Below are 26675 nucleotides of genomic sequence, written 5' to 3' on the forward strand. Positions count from 1 at the left end.
TGCAGCATCTCTTTCTTTTCTCAGCAAAGATCCCTCTTTGAAGAATTCTGTTGAGACATGTGGAATACAAATGAAGCAGGGAAGATGTGTTGTAGCAATGGGGAGTTCCAGAGGAAACCATATTATTTGGAAAACTCAGCAGGGCCTCTTTTATTCAGCTAAAGCTGAAACGCAACAGCAGGAGTTTCCTCACTCAGCTCTCTTGCTTTCCATTTCCACCAGCCCCTGGGGAGCAGAGGAGGGGAAATTCCATGGCAAACTGCTGAATCATCCCTGGGAAAGTACTCTAAATTGCAGAGATTTTCCCCAAGAATTATTCCCTGAAGAACATGAAGGTAGTCACAAACATGGGAGTAGAAGTGCCAGCTGGTGACAATATGCTTAAAGCCTACTGGTTTCAGTGTTTAAGTATCTTTATGGGCTGATTTTAATCATTACCCTGGGGAAGACCATGTGTTCTAAAGCTCTTTTTTTAGCATTTGTTTCAATGAAGAAAGTGACTTAACTCAGGGCAGTGCCACTGAGGTTATCCTAGAGCAAGTCACTGAGTCATGGACAAGCCCTCAAAGATGCTGACTAACAGTGATGGGAAATGTAACTGTTTTTTGGTTCTCTCTAATGTAATAGCTGAAGAATGCTTTTGCTTAACCATGGGCTTTCTGTTTTCCTGATACACCATGTGCTGAGCAGGCTCACCTCAATCTGGTTATGAGCTTTTGTGCCATGCTGCCCTGGGTTTTCATGCCACCTTGGATCCTGAAGCATCACAGCTCTATGTGGTGCTGAGTTGTGCAGAAAGAGCAGAGCTGGAAGTGCTGGACAGTGTAGCACAGCACTGCCCCAGCTCTTTTCAAACCTGGCCAGCTTGGGAACAGCTCCAGATTCAAGCTAATGAGCTTAAGTGGACATAAGCTGACTCCATATGGAAAAATCATGGATGTCTCTTCAGCTCAGTGGCACAGCTTATAAAACCTGCTTTATCCCTCTATTTCTGCTTCTAGGGTAATTTAGGGCTTCATGATGCTAATATACAGGAAGTTGTTATTGAGCAAATATCCTGCTGTTATCTCTTAACAATTGTTATATATTATTGTGCCTAAATCACATGGTTTGTTTTTTGCCACTTCAGTGGATGACTAAAATTTCAGAATGAAAAGATCCTGACCAGAATAAGCTATGGTCTGCTTTGCTTATGAATACCTGGCTTATCTTTGGGTGTGGCAGCCTGATATCTGTATAAACTAAAAGCACTTTAAACAGAAATGAGTGGTGAGAACTGTGAGCACATCTGAAGGTGCTGAACCCCAGATGTCACATGGGGTTCAAAACCACTTTGAAACTCCAATGTGGAGAACTTGGTCAGTTCTGCATGCAGGCAGCATTCCCCTCAGTCTGGACACACCTGGGGCAGGGGAGCTTTGTGCTTCTGAGGTTACAAAGCTGGTGAACTGAAAATGCTGTTGCCATCAGTTGGTTGCCAGTCTGTCAGCTCTTCCCTTGCTGCGCTGGGGAGTTTGACAGCAGTGCAAGGCAGACCTTCCAGCATGATGCCAGGGCTCATTCTCATACTCATTTACACTGACCTGCAAAGGATCACTCGGCTCTGTGTCTTCTCCCCACCACCCCTCTATTTTTTCAAGTGGACAGAAGGAGAACTGAGAAGTTTGTGTTCTGCAGTCCGCACAGGTGTACTCACCATCCATGGGTCTGAAACCTTGCAGCATTTTGGTCAGACAGGAAGAAACAAGAAGTGAACTGGGCCTGTTTATTACAGCAGAAGTTTTGGTCCTCTCCACATTGGACCTTTGGTGCCTGACGTGCTGGTATCACTACAAGAGCTACAGACAAGCAGGCTGTTTCTAATGCAGACACATAATCTGATCCAAAACAACTAAGTGCTGTCCTCAACAAGTTATTAATTGCCTTGCAGTTCCTCACTAAGCCATGCTTTGTCCCATTGTGGGGGGCAGGCTTGAAGTGTTTGTGCAGCTCAGCAGGGATGTGCTATCTCAGCACATAGTATTCACACATTTGCTCACAGTCAGGTGATGGCACTTGTGAGGAAAGAAATTTTTCTGGGTTGTTTACAACTGCTTATTTGTCTTTGATTAGCACTTTTCAGTGAATATGGGAGAGGAATTGTTTTGAATATACTTTTGATGAAATTCTTCAGCTGACAGCTACAAATTTCCTAATTCATCAGCCAGAAAAGAACAAAGACCAAAATGGGACATCAGACTTTACATTCCTTGGAGGAAGATTCAGAAATGAAAGAATAAATAAGAAAGCCAGACTTTTGAGTTTAAAGCTTCTGTAAAGGTCAGATCATGTTTTGAGCAACAAGCCCTCTCTCTGCAGTGCTAGTTTTGTTTTTACAGCCATTCAAACTAGCATAAACCAGCCAAGTCTTGGGAAATTTCCCATCGTGCAGCCCATGGGGCCCATCTCACCATGACAGTAGCTCTAAACACAGACCCGGCTCCTCTTTGCACTCACAAGTCCCTGGCTCAAGCAAGGGAATGGTTTTAATTAATGCTGGCTGGCTTCTGTTGATGCTGGTTGGAGAGAGGAAGGGTGGAAAATCTCAGCTACAGTAGCTGGCAGCATGGAGATGTATCTAAGCATTGTTTTGCTGTGTGGGCGCCTTCATTTGAGCTAAGCTAACTAGGGAAGACTGTAGATAACCCAAGCTGACACTGGGATGAAAGAAAGCTGCAAATCATTTAAACTCAAACAAACAATGTAGAACAAAACAGAACAATGTTATTAGGTCAGCTGGAAAATAGCCAGGCTTTGGGTTAAATGAGACAGCCAAAAAAATGGAGGCAGAAATTCATCTAGCCCCAATGGATAATGAGAGGCTGGGAAATCTAACTCTTTATGGACGCCATTGTATCTTAACTGTACTTTTTAATTTCCTTTTATCATTTAGAAGGAAGTGGGGAGAGCGCTGAAAGGAGCCTTTGATATTGGGAAACCCCCTTGTGCAGATGCTGCCGTCATTGAGGTAAACGGGGGGAAATGAAAAGTTCCCAGTCTTTGGGGCAGTCGTGTTTTTGCACACAAGCTTGTGGGTATTTGGCAAGACCCAGTCTAAGCTCAGTGTGTTAAAAGCCTGCAAGCTGGCTGCCATACTTAGCTGTGTCTGTTTGCTCCCAAACCTGTTTTTGCCCTGGGCATACATAAAGAAAAAAATACCCCCTTACTAAACTAAGGAGAAGCCTGAGCTGATTCAAGCTGAAGCTGCATTTTCATACATGCTCTTGGATCTTTATGTAACCTTTTGGAAAGTCGTGGTGTGTGTTACCCAGGCTGCTCCGTGTGAGCTCTGCAGAGCACTTTTACAGAAGCAGGGGAGCTGCTGAGCCGTGGCAGGGCCCCTTGGCTGGCAGTGCAGACTGCAGGCAGGCTGCTCCCTGCTTGTCCCTCTGGGATGCTGCTCTGGGCAGAGCGGGGGCTCTGCAGGGCACAGCAAAGCGAGTGCTCCCCGGGCACTGCAGGAGCACACCCTGCTGACTCGTGAGCAGCATGCACTGTGGGCACAGGCTGTGTGCATCACGACCTGCAGAAGGATTAAAATAAATCCTGGAGTTTACATGTGGGCTTAAGTGGTGCTGGAGATCAGGGGCATGGCTGTGGGCTGTGTCATGACTGTGTCTTCTCCGTTTCCACCACCCCAGTGGCAGTCCCGTTTCAGGCCATGAGAGAGGGAAGTAGCTCCATGGTCCTTTGGGATGGCAGGCAACCTCAGGCATTGGAAGCATTGCAGTTCAGCAGCAGCTCCATTTCCTTGTGAGCATACAGCTTTAGCTGGCAAGCACAGGCTTTTCTGGCCCATCTCACACCCAGGCACCAAATGCAGAACTCACATCAGGGACTGTTTCCTCCTTGCCTTGCCCTGTACCTGCTGGATCAAGGGAGCAGTGATGTGCCCAGTGATGTACCCGTGCTAGGATGATGTTCAGTTATCAGGATGTTTTTTTCCCTGCTCTTGGCTTACAGTGGAAAGTTTTCTAACAGGAACTAGGACAGAGCATGGTTTGAGTCCTCATATCTGTAACATCTGGCCATGCTTCAGCATGAGTGGACTCACTCTGTTGTGTATGCAACTGACAGGTTTGAATGCTCTGGGGTGGGTGATGGAAAAGCCTGGATTAATAGGAAAGCCTTATGAAATTACCACCTCCTCAATTTTCTCAGGCTGACACTTAAACTTCAGATAGAAAATGAACAAAGTGTCATGGAAACTCATCAGCTGTGGTTTTCTGACACTTTGGGGTGGCTTATTTTATCCAGCCCCTTTGGGTGAGCTTTTGCATCTGTTATAAGCAGTGGAAAAACCCATTCATGATGTGAGTCACCCTTTGTCTCTGGCTGAGAGCACTGTGAGGGCACAGCATATGGGTCCATCTGTCTCCTTTTATCCATCTGGCTCTCCTCCCCTTGCAAGCTTTTGTTTCCACAGAGCAACTAATGGGCAGCATTAAGTTGCCACCTGCTCAAGCCTGCCCGACATGGGGTAAATTTTGAGCTGTCTGGCACAGGCCACCTCCTGCAGACACCTGGGCCACCCAGCTGGGGTCAGTGGGGCAGGACATGTGCTGAGGGGTTTGACACACAGAGCTGTGGCAGGCGTGAGTGCTGGTGGCTGGGAAGGTGACACCTGCCCTCTTCAGGCATCCCATGTAGAGCCCCTGGCAGAGGTGCAGGGAACACAGTTAGGTCTGAATCACCTTCTTTTTAGTGGCTGTGGTCAAATTTATCTGTGAGGGTGAGTCAGGTAGAAGCACAGATGCTCCTGCAGATGGCAGGTCCATGTATGAGCTGAGCTGCCAGGCTGGATGTGGCCAACAGAGAACATCTGCAGGGACAGGCTTTTACCCAAGCACAGGCCTGCTGACCACAACAAAAACAGTGTAGGGTTAGGCATTACAATAAGGCTGATGAAAAATACATTTATTTCCATGAGGACTCTTAAAACTGATGCAGAAGTTGGTGCCTAAGGCAGAGGGATTTTCTGCAGGGTGAGCAGTGGGATGGTTTCCTGTTCATTGCATAGGGAACAAATGACTTTGGCCAGTTCTCCTCTCACACATTGAAATCCACAGATACTAACAGAGAAGACAGAGGCTGCCAGGCGAGTCAGCGAGAGCCTGGGTGAGAAGGTGGAAGCTGAGTGCCTGGAGGAGTGCCTGAGGTTCCTGGAGAGGTAGGAAGGATGCTGTTTTCCTCCTTGGTAACATTCTTAATGCTCAAAAGAAAGAAACCCCAATGAAGCAGCTGGTGATGCTGTGTTCACCTGGACCTTGATGGCTGTTTCTCATTAAGCTGTTACCTGAGAGAGAGCACTTCACTGCTGTTTATGTGCTCAGTATTTGTAGTTGGACTAAAGCTGAGGAAACGAAGTGCATCTGGGGTAGCTGGGAACAGGATAGAGCCTTGGGGGGAGTTCTGGAGACGCTCAGACCTTAAACACACCTGGGAAGAGGGGCAGCCAAGTGTCCAATGCCCAGGCCTGGCCCTTCCTACCCTGGCTGTGCATCCCAGGCACAGTGCTTTCTGCTGGCTCCGTGGCAGGGTGGGGAGATCTGTTCTGTCCTGGATCTCACAGCAGAATGAATGTCTTCTCATCTGGCCTCTCACCACTTCCTCTGGCTCCCTTCATCTGCTTTTTGTTCTTGGGTATTTCTCTCCCCATGTATCCCCCACAGCAGAAAATGCCAGGACTGCTGGTTTAGGTAGTATTTCAGATGGAGATTTGATTTAAGATCCTTGGTGATGATGAGAGGAAGGAAATTCCTATAAAATGGAGTTGTCCAGAAGCCCTTTGTAAGACTGAGACTGACAAAGCAGTTCAGAGACATTGTGGGTTATTCATACACAAGAGATTTTGTTCTGCAGCTTTATTGGCAAAGCCTGGGTTGCTTCCCAGGAGGAAGTGTTGGAAATCAACCTCCTGCCTCTTGATCCCTGGAAAAGGTACCCAGGCAGCTCCAGGGCTCTCCCTGCTGTTCCTGTGTTTGTCTTCCCCCTTAGCTGGGCAGGACAGAGACTTTGTCATGCTGTAGATCCCACCTGGGGGATTGAAACCATGAGATAAAAAGACAAATAATCACAGAATATTTCTTCAGTTTGCTATTGCTGTTAAATGTGTTATAGAGCACACCAGATTAAAGGTGCTTCTTCCTGTTTTAATTTAGCTATGAAGATGAAGTAAGAAGCTTTCTCCAGCTTGATGGCTGCCAGCAGATCTGCAGCAGCTTACGAATCCTGGAGAATTGCTGCCTTCTCAGGTTAGAAAGCAGAGCCTCATGACATGGGGAGCAAAACGAGTTTTCTGCTGGTCTGATCTCCTGACTCTGGTATGAGGCCAACCTTCTCTCCAGCTGGGTATGGTCATCCAACCCTGTGCACACCAGCCTTTAAACATGGAGAAGCCAGCTGCTGTCAGCAAGACTCCTGCAGAGCTGCCCTGGCTGCCCCAGCAAGAGGGAGGCTGAGATGGGGGCTGTGACCTGCCAGGGCCAGAGGGCTGCACTGCCACTTTTTGCCTGCTCCAGGCCCTGCAGGTGCAGGGGTTGCAGCCATCTCCCCCTTCCTGCACTGAGCAGGAGGCAGGCAGCAGTGCTGTGCCACGTGTGGGGACACTGTCCTGGCTACCCCACTGTGGGTTGTGATACCCTTCCTTTCCCCAGCCTGATGGTCCTCCAGCAGGAAAGCCTCATAAAGGTTATGCTGAGATGTGTGTACCACTGCACTTGGTAGGTGCAATATTAAGTGCTTTGCTGAATGAAATCCCATGGAAGATGCCAGGCTCTCCCTGGAGCTGCTAGGAAGGAGGGAAGCAGTAAAGCACAGAAGGGTGGAGGAGGATGTTTGCACCTACAAACTAATGTCAGAAGCACTTGCAGCAATGGAAAAAACAAGGTTGCTTCTCTTCTTCCTGTGTAAAGTTATCCAGGGATCTCTGGAGTCAGCAAAATGCCAAAATCCAACATATGCACAGTGATTACTTGACAACAGAGCCTTGTGTTGAGCCTAGGTAGCTGCTTTGTTTGTTGTATTTGCATGTTGCTGATGCTGGATCCTAGACTGAATACTTATGAGTCTCTTTTATGTAATCCTTCACAGCTTTACTTAGAATGAAGTTGTACACTGAGCCTTTCCATAATATAGAATGTCTGGTTTCAAGCTGGTGATAATTTTAACCACGATTTGCTGACTGGAAAACTGTTCTGATGGAAGATAATTATTTATCTTGTATTTGTAGATTGTCAAAGGCACATGGGATGCTCACCCAGATTCTGTTTGTCAAGGCTGCTTCATGCTTGCTCATTTCTGAAAATACTAGAGTTTTTATTGATCTGATCTCACTAGTGATGGGTACAAGTGGCATTTTCATGTACTGAGCTTTTGTGCCCTTGTGGCAGTGTCTTAATGAGCACAGAAATGCAGATCTCTGAGCTGGCTTTGGACCTGAGCATGTGTCCATTCAATGACCCAGGCAGCTGTGTTGGTTACAGTAGAAAGAGTTTTGATCTGAGAGAGTAGCATGATTTGATCTGATCAATACTTTCCATATTTATTTTTTTTAAACAGAACTGTCTGGCATAAGCTAACATACATTTGCAGTGTCAGCACTGACCAGAATGTTAAGGTAAATGGATTTCTACACAGGATGGAAGATGACATTGTGGAGCATTTTCTGCAGACCATCACTTCTAAAGTCAGGGTATGGAAGACCCATTTTAATTCTGACTATTTGCAGACCATATGGCTGGCATGCACTTCCCTCTCATGTCCTGATTTGGAAAAGGTGAAGCCATAGTTTGGCCTTCAAGCCTAGTATTCTCCTCTGCCTTGTCAGAATCTGTATGTGGACAGCTTCACATTTTCCAGGTTTGGGACCCCAGTTTCACTGTTTGCTGTAGTGTGTACTGCCCAGACCCCAAAAAGTTGAATTTCACCTGGTACCTATTCATTCCCAGCAGCTGGGCATCTTCCCAGGACAGTGATAATTCACAGATCCCAGGGCTGTGCTGGGTAGTCAGGATGTAGAGAAGGCTGAGCAGAAATGTGTCCCTCCCTTGAGATAGAGTCCCCTCCCTTCACACTTTCTAGTATCAGCCTGTTAGCCCAGACAACCTTCACCCCTGTGTCTGGAAAACACAGAATTCCAGGCTCCTGACAGTGAGTGATCCTGTGCATTTGCCTGGGAAGCTCCCCTGGGCATCTTCAGCCTCATTGCTCAGGCTCCCTCGGGCACGCTGGAGGAAGCAAAAGGAAAATGACAAGAGAAACTCCGGCTACACTGTGCAGTTTTGGTCTCCAGAGCTCATTGCCAGCCTGTCCCATGGGCTCACACATCTGTGTGGGAACAGGGGGTGGTTCTGACAGAGCACGGGCAGCCCTGGGGGGAACAGGAGGCCCAGGGGCCAGGTTTTCAATCTTCCAGGTTTGGGCTTAAGAACTCAGTACGTCCTTCCTGAGTTGGAATTCTTTCTTTCTTTCATGTTTTGATTTTCTTTGAAATAAAAACACAGGATGCTGCAATTGGTGGAGAAGTCTGTTTCCAAGAGCAGAAAGAGCAAAGACACAATAATCTGTGTCTGTTGTTTGGTGTCTCTACATGTGCACCCTTTGACTCTGTCTGTTTCTTTGCTTAGGGAACACTGAAGGACCACTTCAAAAAGTGTGACAGTGGTTTTGACCACATCCTTGAGTCCTTAAAGCAAAACTTTTTGACCTTTGGGAAGAAAAACACAGGTGTATATGAGGTAAGAAATAAGTAAGAAAGTGAGAACAATATGTTATTCAGGAAATCATCCTACAAGAAAGATGGAGAGGGATTTTTTCCAAGGGCACGTAGTAAAAGGACAAGGGGGAATGGATTAAAATGAAAAAAGAATAGGTTTAGATTAGATTTTAGGAGGAAGTTCTTTGCTGTGGGAGTGGTGAGGTGCTGGAAGAAGTTGCCCAGAGAAGCTGAGGATGCCCCATCTCTGGAAGTGTTCAAGGCCATGTTGGACAGGGTACCGAGCAACCTGTTCTGGTGGAAGGTGACCTTGCCCATGGCAGGGGGGTTTGAACTAGATGATCTTTAAGGTATCTTCCAACTCAAACCATTCTGTTCTGTGAAATCACAAAAACTAGTAATTGAACATTTGGATGGCACAGTACTAGCAAATTAATCTATACTGCACTTTTCTCTGTTGTCAAATGGGCTTTTAGGTATCTCATGGTCTCAGTCCAGCACCTCTGTCCACCAGGGCTGGATAGTGACAGCTGGGACCTTTCTGTAATTTCAGCAGAGAAACCAACAAGTGAAGAAGTGTGAAAACTGAATGTACCTCAAATACAGAGGGGAATGTTGGGCTCCCTCCTCTCCTACCATTGCCCCAATACCATTATATTGGAAAACTTCTCAGCTTCTAATGTGCTTTAACCTTATTTGTAAGGATTATTGATCCCTGTGCAGAGTGGACGCAGAGGGTTGAAAAGTCCAAATTCTAAAAGGGCATAGCAACTCATGCAGAGTAATTGGCAAACAACCTCACAAAGGACCCAAGTTTTTTCACCTTTACAGTAGCCCAAATAACTTGTCTAGGATCTTACAACACCCTTGAGTCTATCTCTTCAGCAATGAGGTTGGTATCTGGGGAACCCTGCAGGCTGGATTTGCTGCTGCTACATGTGCCACGTGTCTTCCTAAGCATGGGACTCCAGGTCTGCAGTCTCTTTGTCAGTGATTATTTTAATTAACATTTTGCAATATGGAAAAAGTAATGGAAGGGAAAAAAAGTAGGATCTATTCGGCCGTTGTTCAAAGCCTGTCACTGGATATTATGTCACATTAGTGCTGAGGCAAGCAGCAGCTCAGTGGTGAAACACTGTGCCAGAGCTCTCTGTCTCTTGCTTTGTCTGTTTTGGACAGAGCTGGGGATTTCCTGTACCTTTGGACTGCAGCCTAACCCTGCTCTGATTTCAGTTGCTAACAGAATGCAGTTTCTGTGCAGCAGCCCACCCCATCAGAAACACTCACTGTCCCTGTCAGGCACTGCATGGCCTCTGCACTGGGGCTCCTCAGCAGAAAGTGAGAGCCAAGAGGGAGTTGCCCAGGTGACTTGTCTGTGCCCAGCCACAACTGTGTGCCCAAGGGCCCTGTGTCAGTTGTAGATGCTTGAGGGAGGCTGCATCTGGCTTTGTCTGCAGCCCAAGCTCTCCCCAGGTGATGAATTTGTTAGCCAAGCCAAGCATTGCTGTAGCCCTGGAGTGTGAGTGACCTCTGGCTCAGCTGACTGGTCCCATTGCTGTTGATTTGATGTCTCCACACTTACCATCAAGGTTTGTCATCCACATGCAGCTTGGCAATAGTCCAAGTGTTATATCAAGCATTTTAAATTAATATTTAAGCAAAGAAATGAGACAGCCATCTGCATGGGCAGAATATCTGCTGTCTGCCCTGGTACAGGTGTGGTCTGAGCCTTGCTTGGTGCAGGAAGTTAATCTGGGTATCTTTGCTCTGGAACAGGCCCTCGTCAAGGCTGTCAATGCCATCGTTATTACAGAATACATGCAGGCCCTCCTGGCCACTCCCAGGAAAGCATCTGCTATGCAGAGGAGGAGGATTGTCAACAAGATAGAAGAAGATCATAGGATGATGCAAACCGTCTTTAAAGAGTGCTTAGTAAGTCTTTGATATGGTTACAGTTTTGCTCTTTGTCATCAAGAACAATACCAGCAGAGGAAGTGACTCTGAAAACTACAAAAAAGCTTAGGAGTTTTTACCACAGGGGTATCAAGCTTCACTGAAATGACAGCCAGATGTGCTGACAGCCCTTCTGATCTGTCAGAAGCTGTTAGTTCACGGTTTTGAAATGTGTGACTGGAAGATGCAAGTTTTGCACTGCTGCCACTGACACAAGAATGAGGTGTGGTCCTCTGAGCTGGTGACACAGCTCCCAAGCTGCCAGCTGCCCCATCAGGCCTCTGGTCCCTGGCACGGGGTCAGTGCTTACCTTGAGCCTCTGCAGTGATGAAGCAAACAGGCTGCTCCACACCTCCACTGCTCTGTGGATTGCCCTGTAAGGCTGCTCCTCCTGGGACATGGGGTGTGCATTGCCACCCCTCTGTCCAACCTCCTCCCTCCCCACAGGCCCTTCCCAGCCCCTCAGAGCTGGGATGATGGCTGCCTGAGCCATTTCCCTGTGCTGTGGCATTTCCTCATGGCAAAAACATGGTGATGCTGTTGTGGTTGCTGACGGCTGTGGGGAGGAACGAGTCTTCCTGCAGGGGTAAACACCTCGCACCATTAGGAGGTGAAGGCGTATTGCAGAAGATTGGGTGTAAAAGCAGAGCCACACCTCTGAAGAAAACTTGTGCAGGAGTGCTGGTTCTAATTTGCAGAAACAACTTCAGAAGCTTTAAAAAGCTTCACCTCTTAATCTGGTGTAATTGGCAGTGCTGCACACAGCATCTGCAAAGCCACCAGGCTGTCACATGAGTCCCTTGATTACCCAAGGGCCAGGACTGCGCTGGCAGCAGCGTCCCCTGCTTCAGCTGGTCCAGTTGGAGAATCACTGCTCTCCAATGTCCCTGGCATGGCTCATTAGCAGATGCAGGCTGAGAGTGCACAGGCATGGTGCTTCATAAGGGGCAGGGCTGAGCAGTACAGCAGTGGGTGCAAAGCCATTCTGGTAACAGGACTCAGATGTGACAGCACATAAACTCCCTTGGCTACATTGGTTTTAATGATTTCACAAATGCTGAGTCATTCTCACAACTTGCCCATTTAAGTGCTAGGGACTGAAAATCTATTTTCTCACAGATGAGTCCCTTGCAAGCCATATGTCAGCAATTCTTACCTTGTCCAAAGAACAAAATGAAATAAAAATGATTGTCTGTAGGCTTCTCTAAAATCCTCTCAGTCCCATTATAATTAATGCATTAGATTCATGGCAGAAAGCTGGAAGCTGACAGTGCTTTTAGCTGAAGACCCACCTCTCTTGGAGTGATCGATCACAGATGAATTAATGCTTTCAGCAACTGAGACATGGGGAATAGCAGGAAGGTTCTCTAATCTTAACTCTGAAGTTTACCAGAAATGCTGTGCACAGCATCAGCTTTGGATGTAACGTGCATGGAACAGTGCAAAGGAAATAGAGGAAATCTAATTTTCTATTAAAACCATACATTAAGCTTGGGTGAAAAAGGTCTGCATCTGGTTAGACCATTTTTCCCAGTGTCCCCAGTGTGCACACTTTCCTACTTGATGTGAAAGCACTGAAAGCCTTGGAGGTGAAATGCACAAGAGATTTGCAGGGGACAGCCTGCTCCTTAGTCACGAGGCTCACGGTTATGCATGTGAAATATGAACTCTGCTGCAGACTGAATTTATCATGCAGTTGTTGCACAGGCTGCACCTGCTCCCTGCCCTGCTCTGCCCTTTCTTTGGGCTCTTCCTTCCCCTCTGCTCTCAAAACACATTAGGAAATACCTTGCTTCTCTCCTAAGAGCAGTACGTGTCAAAGGCACTTAAACACTGCTGACAAAACACCTTTTTTTCCCTTTAGACTGCAGGCTGTTTACCTCTGACCTTGCCTGCCTGTGTAGTGCTTAACTAAATCTGACACCTTCAAATTAATTAGCATTTTGTAATAGTGAGCTTGCCAAGTATGAAGCTGTACAGTCCCAGTGCCTCAGGAGCTGAGTACAGCTTGTGCACTGAGCAGAGCTAGACATGCTGTGTGCCTGCAGTGCAGGGGAAGGCTGTCTTCAAATATTATTATTATTTTTAATTTATGTCCATTGCAGAGGTGCCGCATGGAGAATGTGATCTGCTGTTTCTAATGGCCCCTGCAGATCAGGGGAACCTGGGCTTCTCCTGCCCCAGTTTGGCAGCCTGTTCTCCAGGTTTGCTTTGTCACAGAGTCTCTCTTGACGTGGTGGCATCAATAATTCAGGGAAGCAATTAAATTGCATTACTGCACTGATGAAAAATGTGAGCAAGACCTGAAACTCTCTTCCTGGTGGTTCATCTGCATTCTGCTTCTCCAGCTCTGCTAAAAATGCTGCATGTTTTTTGATGAGACTTTTTTCTTCTGGGTGCTTCAGATTAGAGGGAGATCACCTAAATGGTGTGTGCAATATCTACCAACCGTACGTTTTCTACTGTCCAGCCCTGTTTCCCTCTTTTTTTCTATTAGAGGATCTGTGTTCTCTCGCCCTCTCCCTAAGGTTGCTTTTCTGTCCCTGGACTTGCTTTGGGGTGGCAGAAATGCCAGCATGTTTGGCCAACAAGGCTTATTTTCACACAGGCCAAGCACAGGGCTCTGCTTACGTCCAAAAGTAAAACCACGTCCCATGAGGTGAAATGGCCCTGAAAGGAAAGGCAGTTTAGGGAAAAATTAGGTACATTTGCCAGTTTTGCCAAAGAAAGTGCAGGAGGAGATTCTGTGCTGCCCAAAATGGTTGCCCAACCACCCTGGAAGCAATCTGTGACTACTCCCCAGGTCCTTTTCTGCTACCCTGGGGTAAAATCAGACATCTATACATGCACAGACACTCCTGCAAAGCTCCTAACCCAAACAGAGAGATCCCCAGTCTGACATGAGTCCAGCTCTTAATGTTCTGTGCTGTTTCCCCTGCCCTGAACACAACCTTGCTTTTCTCCCCAGGGTCCTGCAGCTGGTTCTCTCAAGGATCCCATAAAAGCAATTTTAGAACTTGTTCAAACTTCTGATCCTGAGGGGATGAAAATAGCACTTCTGCCCATTCTAAAAGAATTTCCTGACCTCAGGTAAGGGCTTTGGTTGCTTTGACTTCTGTACTTTCTTACATGATTACTTGAAACCAGAAGACCTCCAACAATATTAGTCCTGTGATACTTTTGCAGTGTGTTGGGCCAGGCACAGTGACCCTTTGAATGCACTCACTGGTGCCTGGTTTATATCCTTGTCAGACATGAACTGTTGAAGCTGAGATGTCCTGCTGTAAGGGTGGAGGATGGATGAAATTGCTGTCAACAAAGCAGAAATGCTGTGGAAATTATTACCTTAATGCAGAATTTACAGGAGTATATGTGTCAAATGTAGGTTTCAAGAACATCCTTAATTTGGGCATTTCATAGCTTCCAAACACTTGGATTTTGGCTTCAACAGTTCACCTTACCTTGTATAACTATTTTCAGAAGTTTCTGAGTGTATTCAGCAAGAATATACACTTGTATTTCTTACAGAAAATTTAACAGAATTGAAACACAGGTTTTACTAGGAAGGAGAGATCTTAGATAACTGCATTTCTTTCCAAAGCCTGTGGTTTACTCCACCTATCTTTTGTTCTGATGTGCTGTGCCTGTGTTTTTCCAACTTAACATGATTGCAGTGTAGAGCTCTCTGTCACAGGATGCTGTGAAGGCCAAAAGTGTGAATACCTTCAAATGTGGGGCAGACAATTTGTGGCAGATAATTACTTCAGTGCCTATTCAACATGACAGTCATCATATAAACCCGCAGCGAGGGAAGTCTCTAGACTTCTTAGGAAGGACTGCTTTAGGCAAATTAGAAAAAAAAAAAAAGAAAGACAAAGCGATTATGTTATGCTTCATCTGGTTTCTTAGTTCTTTTTTACTTTGCTACTTTAGAAGGTGCTATTGAGCTAAAAAACTGTTTATCTGAGACAGCATAGCAATGGTATATATATGTATATACATAGTATATGAAGTGGGCATAGAAAGTTCTCAGAAGACCCAGATCTCAGAGGAGGTCATCCTGGTGTGAGTGGATGCACTGTTCTTGACTACAACAGATTTCTCTGTTTCAAACTTATATCCAGTACAGTATTTCCCTGCACAGGGGAACAGTGCTCTGTAGAACACAAATCCTGTAACCTTACAGATGAACTAGAATTAGCTCTATTTGAGGGGAGAAAAGATATCAAAAATGCCTCCAAATGGTCAAATGTAGAGTTATCTGAAACCTCCTATGACAGATACAGGTGTTTTTCTAGGAACAACCTAAGCTGAACATTTTCAATACTTCACAAGGATGCTGTGTGCTATGGGCTTGGGACTTGTGAGCTCAGCCCTGTCCCACACAGCTCTTGGGATATGGTCTCCCCATGAGATAGACAGAGGGTGTCAAAAAAAAGCTTCCAACCTTTGATCTGGTCCAACAAAACTGAAGGATAGGAAACAAATGTGGGGTGTGGGTTTTTTTGGTTTTTTTTGGTTTTTTTTTTTTTTTTTTGGTTTTTTTTGTTTGTTTGGTTGGTTGGTTGGTTTTTTTTTGTTTTCTTTTTTGTTTTTGTTTTTTTTTTTACTCATTCACTTACTGTCCTCTTGTCCTTTTGGAAAGGAAGGAACATCTGAGTGCAGTGCTGGACATCAAAGATTCGCTCAGCAGAGAAGACAGAGCTGCTCTCTTGAAGGCATTTCATGATAATTGCAGGGAATCAGAAACAGAAGCACACTTGCTTTTTGCAGATATAGAAGTAAAACCTACAAAATATGGACTCTGTGGCTGGCTCTGCTGTTAGCAAAGGTGGGTGTGTGTGAGTGTGCTGGTGTGTAACATGCACCTGCCCAGGCACACTTCTTACAGGGAGGTGGAGCTGTAGCCTCACCTCCCCAAGGTCCTCATTGCCCCATACACTGGCTCTACTTCCCTCTCTCTGCCTGCAGACTTCCACAGCCTGGAGCATTGTGTTGTAGGCAGTGCAGGGTGCTGAAGTCTTAGATGAGTGATTCAGCTTACAGCAGGGACAAAGGAGAAGACAGGGCTGGCTCTTCCTCCCCATCTTTCACTCCTGTCTGTGTACCCCTGCAGCAAGGTCTTTCTGCAGCATCCCCTCCCTCCCAGCTCTTACCCTCTGCATGGGCATGGTCTCCCAGGCAAGTGCTGCTGCCTTCTAGCAGGACAAGCCAAGGAGGATCCTCTCAGTGATCCTCCTGCTTCTCTGGTGATGAGGGGAGGGATATGTGAGCCCCACCACTGCCCCCTCCATGACAGCTACGTTATTTAAACCAGGCTTGGCCCCATTTAGCTGACTGTGCTGTGCTGTGAGAACCAGAGGTAAGTGTGCCCACTTCATGCTGGCCCTCATGTGGGGCACTTGCAGTCACCTTTCAGTCTCCCAAGGGATTCCTTCACAATCACAAATGGGCATTTTTAAATTTTTGCGGAGGAGGAGGCTAAGTTGCAGCAGACTTCAAAGTTAAGCAGTTCCTCATGGATTTAAAATACTGCTTAGTGGAGAACATGCAGCTATTTTCTTCACTTTAAATAATTGACAAATTCTTTTTGGTCCAAAGTTATCCAGCTCCAGCTCAGAGGTGGAGAATTTTGTTTTATGTTGGCCAGGTCAATAACTGCAGATTGTCAGCAGTTACCTTCTGTTGCATAAGCTGAACTAGACTGAGGTTGAGAAGCACAGTCCCTTTCCTCCTCCACTCTCAGGTGTCACTATTTATTTATAGTTACCCATGCTAGCAGATCAGGGATGAGGTATGCAGGACTCTGCCCTCCAGGCACAGGCAGACAGCAGGCTGCCCTGGTAGCAGGGAAAGAAAGCAATTAGAGAAACAATTAATAAGCACAAAAGCTTCCCCTCCTAATGAAAACTGATTCTGATATAATGAACTGGCTGTCAACCACCCATGTTTATACCTTGCTTAAAGAAATTATCCATAGTGTCAGCTTTGCTTTAGTAAACATATCGAGGAGAAAGTTTTAAAGCATTTTAAGTCCCTGAATCTCCTGTTTGCTGAAATTCCCTGGGTAATAGGCTCCCAAATCCCAGCAGAGCCAGCTGAGTTTGCAGTATGGTGGACACAAAGCTCAGGGGTATCAGTAAAGGTGAAATCAGTTATGGGATGTGCCACCTTCCTCCTTCCATCCCAGCCCTGTGATTTTGCTGCCATGCTTTGGGGTGTGACCTGTAGGCTCTCTGAGAATCAGCTGCTTCCTGCCAGCAAGAAACACATTTCTCCCTCCTGTATATGGAGGTGACAGGACTTTGGAAAAACACTGGTTTTGGTTGTTCATGTTAACATTAAATGTCCTTCCAGAAGAGGAGGGAGAAGGTTTGGCTGGGGAGGGCAGGCAGCAGTGGGGGTGCTGCCCCTGGATTGCTTAGCCCAGGAAGTGGATGATTTCAGCAGGAGTGTTTCTGCAGTTTGACTCTTGCACATGTTCTGACGAGTGCTATTTAATTACCCAGCTTTTTTCTTGCCTTCCCTCAGGCCTGCTGGGAGAAACATGAGGCCTTGCTCTGCTGTGCCAGCGTCTGCAACCACAGCCCCTTGAAAGCTTCACATGCTGCTGGATGCATGGAGAAGCCTGTCAGCCATGGAAGACAAAATTTCTGCAGTTTTTCAGGAAAACCATGAAGCTCAAATCGTAATCTTATATGTAAAGTCCGGGAGGAAGATGAATGGGATATGGTTGAAAGATATTTCTTCAAGATTTCCTAGAGATTGCCATTCAGCTGAGTCCTGGTGGTTATTCCCAGGATGTGGCAAGTGTGGAGGAGGGTTTTCCCTCACTGAATTCCTCTGTTTCCACTCCTTTTCCATGAAATCTCCAAAGAAACCAGGGGCTGCTGTACCACATGGTGTCCCAGCATTGCAACCTCCCGAGGGATCTGAGACCTCTGTTAAGGAATATTGCCTGGCTGATTGTGCTGGCAATGCCTGCAGGTCTAGGCACCTCAGTTTACTCCCCAAATCCTGATCTGCACCAGGAGGGGGCAAACTGAGCTGCCTCTTCCCTCTCTCGTGAAGGCTGTGACCTGCTTTGGGGGCAGCCTGCCATGGTGAGGTGTGGGATGGGGAGCTCTTCCTGTATGAGTTTTACAGCTGGCTCTGGAGCATAGTGTTGCATTCATTTTTATACCTCAGTTACTGGAAATTTCCTCTTGGAGAGGGAGTGGAAAACCTCATGGGAGGCAGGCAGTAAAAGGAGCTGTTTGTCTCAGCCACTGGGCAAGGTCTTTGCTAGTTTTCAGATGTAAATAGGCAGTTCTGAAGGAAAAAACACTGATTTTTCTTCCTGGTTATCTATGGACTGGTCACAGGCCCTAAGCAGGATGTGCTTCAAGGCCCTCCTTTGCTATTGTGTGAATATAGGCCATTACTGCTCCTCTTTGACACCATAACCACGCAAAAAAGTCTACCTCAGGTGTGCCAGCGCTTTTCTGAGCAGCCACTCCCCCTCAAGTCTGCTACCCTAACAAGAAGAGGGAAAATTGGTGCATAACCTGTCAATGTGTGTAGCAGCAGACATGCCATGCCCTGCTATCCTGAGAAGTGCAGGCCCATCTGGTTGCTGCCACATTCTGCAGTGCTGTGCCATCACCCCAGGGACACAGGTGCCCCATCTCAGAGCCCTCAGTGCAGATGGGCTCCTGTGAGCTGGAAAGGAGCAGGTTTGTAATTGTCTTTAGCCTTGTTCCTGGTGCAGTGCTGAGTGTGAGGTGAGTGTCAGAGGAGAAGGAAGAAACACCATCTCCGGGGAGTCGTCTGTGTGCTTTCAGGGCACCAGGAGACCTTGGCACCTTTACACTTTGTCCCTCTTGTCACTGAAGGGCAATGAGAGCATCCCATGGCCTGCCTGCCCTTCCTGACTGCCTGGCTGCTCAAAAGGCCAGTGCTGGTGTCCCTAACATTTCATAGCTGTCCATTGTGGCTTCAGTGAGAGCTTCCCTGGGATGTGGGAAGGCTGGGGAATCTGGGGGAGCTGCAACCTGTCTGGGTGGGCATGGGCTGGGCTGCGGGGCGGATGAGCACCTGCCTTCTGAAGGTTGTCAGCCCTTCCAGGCACTCTGGGCCAGTCACCCCCCCCTCCTGCTGAATTGCACATTTTTTCAAGGATGGGAAGGAATGCCAGACCTGGATGACAGACCCTGTTGTGATGGCAGGGTCAGCCTCTGCCAACGGGGATTTCAAGCAACAAGCCTTCCAGAGGAAAGAAATAAAACTCTCTCTGACATTTCCATCACTGTTGGGCTAAAAATAATCCTTCAGCATGTGGACAGCTCTGGCCATGCACATGTCGATGTCGATGTATGTCTGTGCTGTTTGACATCTGCAGCCAGACAAGGCTGTGTTCTGCTTGGAATCAGCAGCTGGGAGCCCCGAGGGGCACCAGGCTTGCCATTGCTGTGTGCAGATCAATGAGGTTTTGTAGCAGCAAGTTTTTGCACCATGTGTGAAAAATGTCCGCTCATGGAGAGACCAAATAAAGACTTGAATTTGTCCATGAGGTTTAATGAAGTTTTCTAGAGCCAGAGGGCCCAGATGTGTTGTCTGAGGGTGATGGGGGGAGGCAGACTGGTGTGGATGAAGATGGTGTGGGAGGGATGTCCTTGGGTACCTACAAAACACCTGTGGAGAGCAGATGGTATGTGGGGAGGCTCCGTGTGGGGGAGGCAGTGACAAGGGAATGCTGGGTCACTCCCTAGGACTGTCTGAGGTGAACAGGGAGGGGAGGAGAGGCTGCAGGGAAGGAGGATGAGGGATTTGCCTTGTTTGATGGAATGGATGAGGGATTTTAACCCACTCGACTGTGTGACCTGAACTTCCCAAGTGATCCAGCCTCCTCCTTGCTAGCTTTCACCCTAACCTGGGGTTAAAGCGCTTGTGTGGGATTTGTGCCACTCTCTGAAGAGGGCTGGGAATCAGGGTCACACTCAGGATCCTCCTGTAGGATTATCTTGTGGCCTTGGGATGTGGGCAGGGACAGCCCTGCCATTGCCACCAGCCTGCCAGCGCCACCATGGAGCTGTACTGTGCATCTCCCATTTGGCCTTTCTTCCAGTGACTCCACCTCTGTGAGCAGGACAGGATCACTCAGAGGCTCCCTGCACAAAGTCCCTCTCCCACTCCCTTTTCACTTAGGGTTTCACTGAGATCCTCTTGGCACAAGGGTTGTGCCACTGCCATGCTCACCCATCACCCCGACACACCAAGCTTGGGACGTGGGCAGGAGGGAGTGACAAGCTGCTCTGGCTCTTTGGGAAGCTGTGCTCCATCACCTCTCCAGCTCTGGCCTGGGCAGAAGGGCTGTGTGATGAGCAATGATTTGTCACCTGAGTGCCCCACACTGCTGGGGGCCAGGGTTTGCCTGGCTGCTTTGAAGTGCTGCTCCAGGGCCTCGGCAGCATACCCCTCATTTCAGCTGCCATTTCTGAGGGTCACTTTCAGGGCTTGATGCTGAGGGCAGTGGAAAGCAGATGATCCTTAATTATGCTGCAAGGTCTGAGGAAAGACCTGACATGTGCTGAGGTGCTACCTGTGCTTCCCTGGCTTATTTAGTGGCTTTGCCAAGGATGTGACAGGGAATGAAGGGCTTGATAGTGAAAACCACAGGTAATACTCTGGGACATGCTGAGCTCTGTTGGATATCAAATGTGCATGAGAAGAATCAATCCCTAAAACTGTGAGACCTCAGAGAAGGCAAACCTTCTGACTGCAAAATTGTACAGTAAATTGTGTTTCATTCCTGTCCCTCCCAAGAGGAGCCTGTCAGTGATGGGAAACTCATACATTAATCCCAATATTAATCAGAATAACTTACACCCACCTTTGAAGGCTTTTCTCTCCAGTGCCCAGCTGGATGTGGTGCCTGGTCCACAGGTGGGGAAAGGGGTGCCAGGCAACATGGCAAAAGCCACCACGGCCTATTCCCCCCCAGCACATCACTAAAGGCTGGATTTTAAGGCTGAAATGCCTGCCTTTACTGCAGCACCCCACGGTCCATGAAGAAAAGACGAGGAGGAGGCACTAGCAAGGAAGGGCTGGGCTGGATTCCCCAGTTTCCCCCAGCGGCCCTGGGAACGCCCGGGCTGGGAAGGGTACACTCCTGGTGCCATCTAGTGGCACTGGGACATGGAAGGGCCTGGCTCTTTTATGTTTATTATTTGCTTTATTATTATGGGGCGTTACAGGGAAATATTCCTACATGATGTATCAGTTGTGTGGGCTGTGAGTGGCCCCTTACCAGAGTGAGACTTGTAAGACAACAAAACGTTGGGAACTCAACTCTGCTGTAAAGTTGGATGCACAGAGCACTTAGATGTGTCTGCCTGACAAATAACCAGCTGGTTTATGGGAAGATTGTGAAAGACAGTGATGAGCAGGATAGGTGGGATGTGTCCTGTGCTGTACAGAAAGTGCTGGAGCTTGTGAGTGTGGAGAGGAGAGGTAGAGAGGCAGTGCTGCAGAGCCAGGAACCAAGAACCTGATTTTTTCCCACTCCACAGCAGCTGGGCTTCCTGCTGCAATAAAGGGCTTTAGGATAAGGTTTTAGTTGGCTTAATCTGGCCTAAGGCCATATGGGCAGCTGAAGATGGGTTTCCGCCCTCGCCCCTGGGTGCCTCCCCACCACCTCATCATATGGCTCTATTGACAGCAAATCAGCAGCCAAAATAAATAAGTGATGAGTTTGCCTTTCCTGTTTGCTTTTCATGAGCCCTGGTTCCATCTCTCTGAGCTCCAGCTGCCAGCTTCATACCTTCTAACTCTCCTGTCTCCTATTGCTACCCTGGTTTTCAGCCTGGTCCCAGCTGCCATCCCTGAGCTGCCCCTTGCTCCAGGGGCTGTGGTCGCCTGTGCTGTCCAGCCTGGCTCACTCAGTCTGTGTGGGACCATTGCCTATTGCCTCAATGGGCTGTTCTAAAAAGGGTGCCAGTCTGCCAGCAGTTTAAAAAAATGGACTGAGTAAACTCAGCAGCTGCTGGGAAAACCCCTGTGTTTCAGGGCTGGGAGAAAGTACTTGCAAGAGCAGACTGTCTGGAGCTGTTTGTTATATCATATACCCTTGCGGGGTTTTGGAAAAATTACAAAGCTGATCTTGGTTCACAGATGAGCATTAGATTTTTTTCTTCAGTGGATTCTACCCTCTGAACTTCTCCACACTGGTCTTTTGTGCCTAACAAAATGGGCTCGTGCTATGAGAAATTATGTCATTTTATTCCCTTCCAGGCTGCCCAGTGCTGAGAAAGATCCAAATTTTAATTCCCAGACGCTTGCTGCAGCTCCTGCTGATGGTGCCACATGGCCCATTGTGCCCATGTCTGCTGGGGTCTCATCCAGCATGGTCCAAATTTCGGAGGGAGAGGAGGGTCCGAGAAGGGGGAAGATAAACCCAAACTGAGGTGTTGCAGCTCGGGCAGAACCTGGGGTAGATGTTAAACGTGAATTTTTCACTGAGAGCTCTTTGGGAGAGGGGGAAGAACCCTTCAGAGCGCAGGCTGAGGGATGACCCCTACCCGGCCCGCGCTCGGGGCAGCCCCAGCCCCTGCCCTGCCTGTGCCGCCTCGTCCCCTCGGCAGCGAGGGGCTCTGACTGCCGCGGCCCGAGCCCAGCCGCGGACCCCCGGGTGCCTTCTCCGGGCTGCCGAGCCCCGTGTGGAACCGGGATCCGCCGCTAGATGGGAGTAAAACCTGCGGGAACGGCCGAGCCCACGCGTGGGGCCGCGGAGCGGGGCATGGCCCTCAGGGCTGGCACGGGAGCGGCTCTCCCTCAGACACGGCCCAGCGCCAGTGCTGACTGTCGCCCTTTGGCAATTGGCAGGTGATGTTCCTGAGTCCTGTCCCACCGACTTTCGGCTAAAAAACTCAGGACAGCGGAGCTGGACTCACTTGTGGAGAGAAATTTGCCTCCTCTTCGGACCATCGTGAGTCCTGTCCTAGCACCCAGCCGGGCCCTGGGGTGGCTCCCTGGTCCCTCAGCCTGGGGGGGCTTCCTTCTCCTGTTGTGTTTACACTTAGGTTTCCCACAAATTCCCACCAATTCACTTGTCTTTCCTCCCTGAGATGTCAGCCCTGGCAAAAATGCTGTGCCCATCCTTGCTTTGCCTCCGTCCTTGCCATGGGGAAAGCCCTTTAGCCAAGGTCCCTGCCTGGATGGGCTTTGGGGCTGTGCAGCTGCCCTGGCTGTCCCTGGCTCAGGCCTGTGCCCAGAGCACAGCAGGTGTCCCGGGGAGTCCTGGGGCTGGAGTTTGTGCTGTGAGGAGAGAATGCCGTGAGGAACAGGGTGCACTGTGTCAAACCTGTGGTGGTTTCTTTAGAGAGGTTGTCCCGGGCTAGTGAGGATGAGCCTTCTGCTCTTTCATGTCCTGCATGGTCATTGGTAGCTGCCCTGTCAGCAGCACTTTCTTGGCTCCTTCTTAAACCAAACAAGCCCAGGCTGGCGGAGCTCAGGCCACAAGACTGTAATCAGAAATAGTCATGCCTGAAATGTTTTTCCCAAGAGTGCCTGATAGCCACATGGACAGGGATTACTGTGGGCACGGTGGGAAATGTCTCTGCATACCCAACTTGTTGCAGGGAGGGAGGAGAAGTGGCAGTGACTGCCAAGTGCCCATGTCCTGTGAAGCAGACTGAGGCCAAAGAAGCAGAGCTCTGGCATCATCTTCCCTACAGCTTTCCTAAAAAACAGGGCCCTGGAGGAATGTAGAATTGCCAGCAAACCTTGGGCATTCCCAACATATAAGGAAGAGTTGAGTGAGTGGTTGCTGAGACTGATCAGGGAAGAACTGCAATCAGAGGACAGGGCCTGGTATCAAAGCCATTGTGGAGCTGAATTTCCCTGAAAACTGCTTTGCCTTCCCTGCTTTGCCTTCCCTGCTTTGCCTTCCCTGCTTTGCCATCCCTGCTTTGCCTGCCCTGCTTTGCCTTGCCTTCCCTTCCCACTACTGCATTTCCTTCTAGAAGCAATGTTTTTAGTTCTTTGAGAGCCAACATCTTGTCTACTTTCTTTTCTAAATTAAGCCATGTTGGTTCCTTCAGTGCTTTCTCAGACATCACATTTTAGTCTGTCAGTCATTCTCCCTTTTGACTTTTGGACTCTGGAATGCCAAGAATGGACACTGCACAGTTGCCAAGCTCTGGCAATAACAGCTGGAGTAGGGGAGTTTCTTTCTGTGTTGTCCTGATGTCCCTCCTTTTTGCATTTCCCAGTTGGAGGCTTCCTTTTTCACAGCAGTGTGCTGACACAGCCCGTTCATGACCTGTCATTACTCTGGAGTGTTTGAATTTTTGCAGAGTTATTACTGAATAGGCAATTTCCTCCGTGTGTTTGTACAGTTGTTTACTTCTGTTGCATTGCCATATGCTGTTCTTGTTGTGTTTGAACTGCATCCTATTGGTTTTTTAATTTTCCTGGATAATTCTGAGATCAGATTCTGTCTCCTATTCCTGGTCACCATTCTTGCAGTTCCTGGATCTCTCATAAGCTTTCTGTGCATTTCAGCATTCAAATAATTAATGAGTCTGGCTCAGACAAGGCTTCTGTGGACTTTGCACTCAATACCCCCTGCAGTTTTGCTCTGACCATGGATCTCTATCCAGTTTTGTGTCTGCTTCCCAGAAGCTTTGCAAGAGCAGTCCCCCATCCCAAGGTCTCTATGCCCAGAGGTGTGGTGCTTCCCAGACCTGTGCCAAGCCACAGTCAGCCCTCACTTATTTACATGAATGGTACTTGTGACAGCATTAAAAACCTTGCTAAAGTCAACAGTCCCAGCCATCCCACCTGACCATGAACAAGAACTTCCTTACTGTGAGGGTGACTAAGCACTGATTTTCAAAAGGAGCTTGGACAAAATGCTGAGTAATGTGGTCCAGGTGTGCTTGAGCAGGCAGGTTGGACTGGATGACCTTCATGGTGCCTTCCAACATTACTCATTCCACGATTCTGCAATCCACAGCTGCTCTGCTTTCAGGGAAGTGAAACTCCTGCCCTGGAGGGAAAGCAAATAGATTTAGGCAGAACAAATTTAATTTAAAACAGTCTTGGTGTATTGTCTTGGTATCGTTCTCATGCTGAAAATTCTTTAATTCTACTGATATTTTTCTAGGAAATGTCTTTTGAGATCAGCACTGCTTGCTCTTGCCTAGGGAGCTGCCTCCCTCTCAGCCACTGAGGTGGATGGCTGCAGGAGGGCTTTTCCAAATACACTGTGCTGGGACAAGCTGGGTAGATGAAATCCACCTCTGGAAGCCTTTGGTTTATTTAGGCTGCAATGAGGGGCACAACTTGTTCGTGTTACCTTATTTAATTTACTTTTTGGCAGCATCACTGGCATAAGCAGCCCCTCTGCATGTGTGACCTCCCCTGGGCAAGTGGTGAGGGGGAGGACAGAGGTTGCTTAACCCAAGGTTGCTGCTGGAGCAGATGCACCTCTGAGCATTTAAAATTGTGTTCCCATGGTGTTTCTCATGCCTCAGTACCAGCATCTGTGCTTCAGCTTTCCAGTTGCTCCCCAGATGCCTGTGCCACGGTTTTACATTAATCTTCTGGAATTTGAATAGCTTGTTTTCTTCGTGTAATTCCTTCTTGAACTTCAAGGGATTAAGGAATTTATGATTCAGCTGAATTCCCAATATGCTGCACATCCTCCTACCGCACTGGGAGGTTTCTTCATGCCTTTAATATTATGTTCTGAGGAGCTGCCTGCTCATCTAAATTCCTCTTTCCTCCTAGACCAACGTGCCCCAGGGTCTTCCCTGTTTTATCTGTGTCTGTAATCTGCCCTCACTTACTTCATTTTTCCTGTTCCCTCTGTTCTGACAATTGACATTTCTCTGGTCTCTTTTCCTCTGCCCAGAGCTGTATCTTTTCTCCCACCCATGAAGAGGGGGACCAGAAAAGCAGTCCTGAGCCCTGTGTACTCAGTGCAGGGGTGAGGAGCACTTCCCAGGCCATCTGTGGAGGCTCAGGCTCACAAGGGGCATCCTTGGAGTTGAAGCAAGACAGCCCCCATGTTAAAGCTTCTCTGGAAGGAGTGAGGGGGACAACAGCAGAGCACGGTACCCTAGAAGGAAAGTGTGGTCCCTCCAAAATGTCAGACTGGAGGATATAAGAAGTCTGAGGAGGAGGATGGCACAGAGGCTGAGGGCAGCCATGCCTCACCCACATGGGTGTCTCCAATGCTAACAGGCTCTGCCCAGCACCGGGCTGCAGCTGAGCTTCAGGCTGAAAATCTGCAGGATCCCTGGGGACACTAAGGCACATGGCCCTGGGCGTAGCTGTCTCACATCAATGCTGTGCCTCAGTTTCCATTCTAAAGCTGCAGTGCTGGTGCTGCATGTCCTGCCGTGTTTTGTCAGGTGTGTCCCCACTGTGGGAAGGTGCAGGGGTTTGTCTGTCCTGTCTCACTGCAAGGCCCTGCAGGCAAACCTAAGCTGGTTTCTGGCTCATTTCAGCAGACTCTGAGCTGCCAAACCCCTGGGGTTAAGCTGTTTGTTTAGGGCTGTCCCTCTCCAATACCAGCAGAGTGCTGGGGCTTTATTGAAGGGCTCTAAGGATGCAGGAAAAGAAGCGATTCTGGTAAATCACGTGTCTCAAGGATTTTGAAACTGTCCAGGCTGCCAGACATGACACAAGCTCAGATTTCAGCGTGCTTTAAGCACCGTGTCAAAAGCAAGGCTGTAGCTACCAACAAAGGCAGAGCATGGCCTGAGTCATTTGCTTGGAAAATCCAGATCCCAGTTCTTCCATTTGTGGACAAATAACAGAGCACTGTTCTGGAGGAACAGCACCAGTGTTTATGACACTGCACTGGAGAAACAGCACTCTGGGTTCATTTAGATGCCATCTGATTTCTATTTTCATAAAAGCAGAGATGTTTATGTTAGCCTCAAATGTTTTGCACAATGCTGGGCTGCTATGGTTTCAG

At 48.1% G+C, this 26675-nt stretch overlaps 1 protein-coding gene across 6 annotated transcripts in view; it reads left to right on the forward strand.

Moving 5' to 3' along the window:
* The window catches only part of LOC135302599 (exocyst complex component 3-like protein 2), a 48582-nt gene extending 29328 nt beyond the window's left edge, over positions 1-19254 (forward strand). For all 6 annotated transcript variants that reach the window (XM_064423267.1, XM_064423263.1, XM_064423264.1 and 3 more), the window contains 9 exons: positions 2933-3007; positions 5109-5209; positions 6201-6293; positions 7600-7732; positions 8667-8777; positions 10532-10687; positions 13677-13798; positions 15354-15539; positions 17240-19254. In XM_064423267.1, the coding sequence (XP_064279337.1) occupies positions 2933-3007; positions 5109-5209; positions 6201-6293; positions 7600-7732; positions 8667-8777; positions 10532-10687; positions 13677-13798; positions 15354-15534 (972 nt within the window). In that variant the 3' untranslated portion in view covers positions 15535-15539; positions 17240-19254. The remainder of the gene's footprint in view (positions 1-2932; positions 3008-5108; positions 5210-6200; positions 6294-7599; positions 7733-8666; positions 8778-10531; positions 10688-13676; positions 13799-15353; positions 15540-17239) is intronic.
* Positions 19255-26675: the final 7421 nt, after the last annotated feature.

This window comes from Passer domesticus, chromosome 6 (genome assembly GCF_036417665.1).
Source record: "Passer domesticus isolate bPasDom1 chromosome 6, bPasDom1.hap1, whole genome shotgun sequence".
Lineage (NCBI taxonomy): Eukaryota > Metazoa > Chordata > Aves > Passeriformes > Passeridae > Passer > Passer domesticus.